Source organism: Acinonyx jubatus, chromosome E1, assembly GCF_027475565.1.
Source record: "Acinonyx jubatus isolate Ajub_Pintada_27869175 chromosome E1, VMU_Ajub_asm_v1.0, whole genome shotgun sequence".
NCBI lineage: Eukaryota > Metazoa > Chordata > Mammalia > Carnivora > Felidae > Acinonyx > Acinonyx jubatus.
Genome location: NC_069397.1, coordinates 55,044,998 through 55,051,885, shown reverse-complemented (window position 1 = coordinate 55,051,885; position 6,888 = coordinate 55,044,998). Strand labels below are relative to the sequence as shown.

The following is a 6,888-nucleotide window of genomic DNA, read 5'->3' as shown; positions in this document are numbered from 1 at the left end:
GTTAGAAAAGTCTCTTTTTAAGTCTTTAAATTAAAATTTCACCCTGGTGAGATGATTGATTTGGGAACTAAATCCAAAGGCAAGCTCTCCACTCTGTCACCCACTCGGACGGGACGCACAGCGGGAGAGGCAGGGTGGCCGTGGAGAATCGGGTCCCCCGGCTAGGCAGAGCCTGGGCCTTTGACCCAAGCCGGCGCCTTAGTTCCGCACGAGCCCCGCACATCCAGCTGGAGATGGGGGGACCCCGGGAGCTGCGGGGCCGCTGAGGAAGCAGGGGTGGGGAGAGCGCCCCATGGCGAGGAGGCCTCCACCCCTCCGGCCGCCGGGCACTTCTGGGAGCCCCTGCCGCCACGGAACTCCTTGGAGTGGCTCCACGGGGGTCCTCTTCTGATTCCAGAAGGCATGACCTTTGAGGGGAGGCAGCTAGCAAGACACCTGGCCCCCAAGCACCTGCCCCGGCACCAGGGGTGGAGGGAGGGGTGCTGGCCCAAAGGGGAGGACGCTCCAGCCCTTCCCTGCTGACCCCGACCAGCCAGCTCCATTCTCACATACATTAGTTACATTTATATATTTATATATTATAGTTATATATTAAAAAGAGAAAAAACTTGCCTGAAGAGAAACTCCTGAAGGACCCAAGTGGCTCAGGAAGTTTACTAGCCCCGCCCCCCCACAACAATTCTTTTTATAAAATCTTCCAGTGCGATCTTCAGGAAACCCCCGCCCGCCCCAGCTCCCCCCACCCTGGCCCTCCTGTGTCTCCGCGACCCTGGGCTGCCCCCCAGCTCCAGCCCAGCGCCTGGCAGCATCCAGTGTCATCTCTGGCCATCCATGGCGGCCATGGCTTTCTGCTGGGAGCCCCCCTGCTGTGCTCCGGGGGGCCACGTGGGCTGTGGGTGGTGCAGGTGGTGGAAGCTGTGGGCCGTGGGCGAGGAGGGTGGGATCCAAGCGGCCTGGTGGCCAGGGGGGGACGAGGCCCAGAAGGGGCTGAAGTTTGCAGGGGGGGAGCAGGCCACGGCCGTCATGGGGCCGTTGCCGCTCTGCAAGCCCTCCGAGGCACGAAGCTTGGAGAACATGGCCAGTGCATCAGGAAAGTTGGGCGGCGTGGCAGGTGTGTTGCTGGGGGTGCACATCTGCTGGAAGAGAACACAGGTGTGGGGAGGGTTACCGGCACACTCCCCGCCCCCAACGTGGAGCCACGCCCCCTGGGCCCGGAGCCTTCTGGTGGTGCTCCCCCAAGGCCAGCCCCTCCGTTATTCCCATTTTCCAGTCCACCAGGAGCTTCTACAGGAAAAAGGCACCCTTTCCACCCTGAGCCAATCGATACACACAAACCCCAACGATTTTCATCAAAACCAAAGAGAGTTTCATGATGCCAGGAAGCGACATCCCGAGGAGCGTCAGAAGTAAAGGGTTAATTCCAACCAGAAGCTAGGGTGTCAGATTCAAGTGAGGACAAGAGAGCAGCCCGGGACACCATTGCTTAGCGCCTCACCCTGGGTAAGAAACCAGCTGGCTCCCTCAATAATCCGCCCTCAGATGTTCTGAGGTTGTTGGTCAAAGGAAGGCGGCCAGACCCAGGGTCTCCCTCCGATGCCCAGAAGCTACACTTTCTCAGTGTCTGGGTTCGTTCGGCATTAACAGCACCAGCCAGCAGGCCCTGGACACTTTGTTATCCCACTTCTCACGACGCCAGGGCACAGATGGGGAAACTGAGGCCCGGAGCTCAAGTCAAGTGACCAAGGCACATCCACCGCGGCAGACTACACGCTGAGAAGATGGGATTCCCAGGCTCGAATTCCTGGGGGTGGGGTCCCAGATCTTCCTGGCCCCAGCTCTTAATCTCTACCCAACCCTGAGTCATTTGCACTTAAGAGTTAAGTACAACTTCATGCCTCGGCTCCCGGAGGACAAAAACCAGGGAGGGATTTGGGTTTCCTGTGTCCCCAGCATCTCTCCCATGATGTGGCAGCCAGAGGCTGCCAGAAGTCTCGGCCTGTTCTGTCCCTCAGCCCGCCTCCTGGGGGTACCTTTACAAACACCGCAAAACCTGCTGTCTTCTGCCACGACCCTGGGAGGGAAACTCCCCGAACTCTCCAGTATCCGCCACCCTTTCTGATCAGGGACCCCCGCCAGGAAGGGCCAAGGGCTGGGGTAGGGTGGCGGACTCTCCCCGCCTATGGGGGGGAGGGGTAGTGCAGCGTGGTGGGGCTGAGGGTGCCACCTAGAAGCGTCCCACAGGGGCACCCGGCCCAGGGCAGCAGAGAGCAAGGCCTTACACAAAGCCTGTTCTGACCTCACCAGCAGCTTCTCCCTTTCCGGGGAAGCCAGGAGAGTACTTCTTTGAATTTCTCCTAATTTTAGCAACACCAGCCCCTCCCCCAGGCACGGGGCTGGGGGGGCGGGGGAGACAAGATTCTAGGGTTCTTCACCTCGCAGAGGGCGCTTTCACAGCTCTGCTTTTAAATCCCAGGCAGAAATGAGGAGGGAGAAGCAGTCCTATTAACTGGGCCAGCTCCCTACCAGCAGCTAGGGAGCACCAACCATTGTCTTCCTCAGGGGCGGCCCCACCCAGACCGACCGCTTCCCTCCTCCCTTCTGTTCCCCGCCCCCCACCCCAGGGCTGACTTCTCGGCAGCAGGAAACAATGAATGGGGGGTGGGGGTAGAGGCCAATTGCATCACAGCATCGTGACTTCCCCCGTTGACCAAGCCAGCGAAGCTTGGCCTCGATGAACCACCCCGCTGCAGAGAATGGTCTGGCTCGCGGGGACCGGGCGCATCCCGTGCCCACCTGGCTGGGTGAGCTCCTGCAAGTTCCTTCACCTTTCTGAGGTTCTCTCTCTCTACTCTGGTAAACGCAGGGGTTTGGACCACATGCTCCCGAAGCCCCTGCAGCTCCTTGCTTCTAACAACTGTGGACGAAGCTTCCAGCCCTCAAGCACACCCAGTGTCCACTGCACCCTGCTTGCGATGCAGTACCTTACTCTTAGAGCTGCCCAAAGCACCCCACCCCCACCCCCCGCCTTGTCTGGGAAGATGCCTATAGCTGTGTGACTGTATAGTAATTTACAGGACAATCATTTATCAGCTACCTGTGCCCTGGGTCACTTCTGGTATTATGCCACTACTGTTCTCTTTGTTGTTAAATTTTTTCCTTGGATTCTCTCTAAAATTAGACTCCTTGAGGGCAGGAATGGCATTCTCCACTGTGCTGATTAAGTACTCAATACATGGTGGGCTGATGGATACCCAAGATTATAAAGTCTGTTACAAAATCTGCCGCCTGCCTTGAGGGAAGCTTTTAAGAGATTATAATCCCTGGGCGCCTGGCTGGCTCAGTTGAAAGAGCATGGGACTCCTGATCTTGGGGCTGTGAGTTCCAGCCTCACGTGGGGTACAGAGATTGAGAGGGAGAGGGAGAGGGAGGGAGATTATAATCCCTTGGGATTTGCAGAGAAGGAACTACAGGACCTAAAAGGGCCGCTAGTCCCAGCTCTCCCTGTTCACTGCACCACAAAATGCTTGTTCTGGAAGCCCCTGGGCTTTCTGGAATGGCTACAGTTGGTGGAGCAAACCCCAAGGCTCTTGTGAGAGATGGGAGGCAGGGGGCTCCCAGGTTCTAGTGCAAGGTGGAAGCCAGAGCTTTCCCATGGTCACACGCAGGGCAAGGTCTCCTGGAGATGACCCCTCACGGTTTATACAAGGAACCTGGCCTTAGCTGCCACAGCCCTGCAGCTGGCACAATTCTCCCCTCATATTCCAAGACGTTTTTGTCCTTTGATTTATATACAGCATAAACCATTCCAAGTTGAGAAGCTGGTTAAAAGGTCAAGACGGACCCTTCTACTTGTCCTTTCACCTAGATGAAAACAGGGCCCCAAGGATAAGACACAACACAGAACCACGTGCAGGAAAGGGAGCAGCTGAGAAGGGAGCCATGGGCAAGGACACCAAGTGTTAAAATGCCAAAAATGTACTCCAAAAGCCACAACAGATCTCCTGGGGAATAATGTTTTACAATCCCTACTGCGGAGCCCCGTCCCTCCCCGCCCCCCCCCCCCCAACAGAGCTAATAGGTAACTAGGGGTGGGGAGGGAAAGGCATTCAAGCCTCTAAAGTGAAAGCTTCGTCCTGTGCCCCTGGAAAGCAGGACACCCCCGCTGGCCAGGAGGGCAAAGCCTCAGGCCCCGGGGGGCCGGCTTGGAAAAGAAAGCAAACCCAGACCCCAACCGCTTCTGTTTCCTGTACTTTTATGTGTCTTTACGTACTGGGGTTAAATGCAAATTCTTGTCCTTATCTTGTCTAAATCCGTATGTCCTCCACGCTCAGGGCAAGTCCCTTTTCCAACAACAGGAAAGAGTGAACATACCTCTCCGGGTAGAGCCTAGCTCTACCCGAGCCTGGGTGGATTTATCCCTTTCCTGTTCCCTGCAGGGCTGGGTTGTTTGGCTGGGGTGTGGGGCGGGGGGGAGCTCTCCGCAAACACAGACACCCCAGCTCCCAGCCCCCTCAGGGTCCTTCACCCGGGCTCCCAGTTTTCCCAGACGACCCGTTACCATCCCATCCGAGCCCCCGCCCCATCCCCCGGCCATCCCGGCCCCCGGCCCCGGGGAGCGCTCCCGGCCCAGGCCCGAGGTCGAGGTACAGTCGCCTGGGAGGCCGGCCCACGAAGTTGGGCGAGCCAGCCGGCCCCGGGAGCCGCTCTTTCCTGGAAGACATTTTGGCTCTTTGTTTACATCGCGGCGCGGCGCTCCCCGGCAACATGGCTGTCACCGCCCGCGGCTGACAGCGGCCCCCGGCCCGCGCCCTCGGCTCCGGGTGAGCTGCGGGCCGGGGTGCGCGCCCGCGCCGCGCCCGCCCGCCGGCACCCGGCCGCGCTTACCATCTGGTGGTGGTGGTGGCCGTTGGGAATGTTGGTTTCTTGGAAAAACGTGCTCAGGGCGGTCTGCGGACAAACACAGCGGCAGGGCGGCGGTTAACGGGGACGGGGGCGGGAAGCCACCCCCCCTCCCACCATCGGCCCCCGGCCGACCCGTCGGCCCCGCGGGCAGGGCCCCTCCGCGCCGCCCCCGGCCCCGGGCCCCACGCGACACCTCCCGGCCGCGGATCGCCTGACGGGGCGACACAAATAGAGCGCCCCCTCTCCGGCGCCGCGCGCCCCGGGCCTCGACCCGCGCGCACCTCGAACTGCCAGTGGGCCGCCTGCAGCAGCTGCTTCGCCTGGTCGGCCGCGCACCCCGCGGCCAGCACGAACTGGTTGATCATGACCTGGTGCCGCAGCTCGTCCATGTTCACCGACATGGCTCCGGCCGCCGCGCGACTCCGGCTCGGCGGCCGCGGGAAGCCGGCCGCTCTCGGCTCGCGCTCGCCGCCCGCCCGCCAGCGGCCTCCGGACCCCCAGCCGCCCGCCGCCCGCCCGGCGAGTGTCCCGGCCCGGCTCCCGCGGCCGCCGACACCACAAACAACGGCGCGGGGCGGGGCCGCTGTCCCAACGTTCGGGGGCCGCGAGCCGCCGCCGCTGATTGGCCCGCGCCGCTCGGCCTGCGCCCGGCTCCGGTGCGGACGTTCGATTCGAATCCTGCGGCCTGCGGCCCGCACTGTTTCTCTTTTCGCCCGGCCGCGCCCATTGGCGGAGCTCGGCGCCGTGGAGCCGCCCGGCATTGGTCGGCCGCTGTGTTTTGGCTCTTCCGGGCTCCTGGTTGGCCGCGGCCGGGAGTTTGGGGCGGAGCCGCGCTCGTTGATTGGCCTCCCGTGGGCCTGTTTGAACTCAACTTGAAAACCTTGAGTGTCTGCTGATTGGCCGAGGGCCCTGTGTTTGCTGTTGTAGGCTTGGGGGTGGTGCGGCCAAGTTCATTCATTACTTCATTGAAACTGTACATGCTCAGCTGGAAAAGCAAGACAGAGTGGCTTTGACTCATTTCCTCTGAAAGATGTGGTCATCTCGAGAAACAGAATGATCAAAATAGAAAACAGAGGCTTTGCAGCTGCTCAAGTCTCAAAGCTGTTTATTTTTTTAAAACTTTCGAACAGCTCTCCTTTTTTTTAGCCTTTTATTGAAATATAAGTTACCTACTTTCTGCCTTTCGATCATTACCCTCCCCAAAGGCCAAACAAACTTTTCCTGGTTTTTAGACCAAAAACTTTTGCTCTCTAAAGATATAAACCGATGTTAACATACACTAAGTATAATTGCAAGGGGGGAAAAATGAGACTTTCTCAGTCACTAATAGCCCAAGCTGCGAATTTTTTTTTCCTTAAATCAATTAGCCTAGCTGAAGCTAAATTTCTACCATCTTTTTGAATACAGTGTTTCTATATGGCTACTGGCTCTCAACCCTAGCCATTTAAAAACCAGATTTGTTTATATGTGCTGAGCTATCATCTTCTGGATAAAAATTTGGCTTTTAGGGGCACCTGGTTGGCTCAGTAGGAAGAGCGAGCCACTCTTGATCTCGGGGTTGTGAGTTCAAGCCCCAGGTTGGGTGTAGAGATAACTTAAAAATAATATCTTAAAAAAAAAAAAAAAAAAAAGGATTGACCTTCCAGGCTTTGTTTGGATATTGTGGGGGTGGGGAAAGAACTAGGAGTTTAAGTGGATTAAGGAAGGGACAGAGAAGTTAGGAAGGTAAATATTACTAGGGATTCACTGTTAGAATTTCAGTTTCTGAAAAACTTGGTAAGTTTTGGATCTGAAATACCAATTACACACTATGTTTAAATTAGTTCAGGGTTGGGGCACCTGGGTGGCTCAGTTAGGTGTCCGACTTCAGCTCACGTCAGGATCTCCCAGTTCGTGGGTTCCAGCCTCCGCATCAGGCTCTGCGCTGACAGCTCACAGCTCAGAGCCTGGAGCCTGCTTCAGATTCTGCCTCCCTTTCTCTCCGCC

General features: G+C 58.0%; 1 protein-coding gene across 2 annotated transcripts; it reads right to left on the bottom strand.

The window, feature by feature from the left end:
• UBALD2 (UBA like domain containing 2) lies at positions 1-5,399 on the bottom strand. 2 transcript variants are annotated; one of them, XM_027052518.2, is made up of 3 exons: positions 5,184-5,399; positions 4,885-4,947; positions 1-1,136 (listed from the first exon to the last, which is right to left on the bottom strand). In XM_027052518.2, the coding sequence occupies exons 1-3, from the start codon at positions 5,301-5,303 to the stop codon at positions 816-818; spliced, it is 504 nt and encodes a 167-aa protein (XP_026908319.1). In that variant the 5' UTR covers positions 5,304-5,399; the 3' UTR covers positions 1-815. The 2 variants fall into 2 exon arrangements, with proteins under 2 accessions (XP_026908319.1, XP_026908320.1); XM_027052519.2 differs by having other exon boundaries at positions 1-1,133.
• Positions 5,400-6,888: the final 1,489 nt, after the last annotated feature.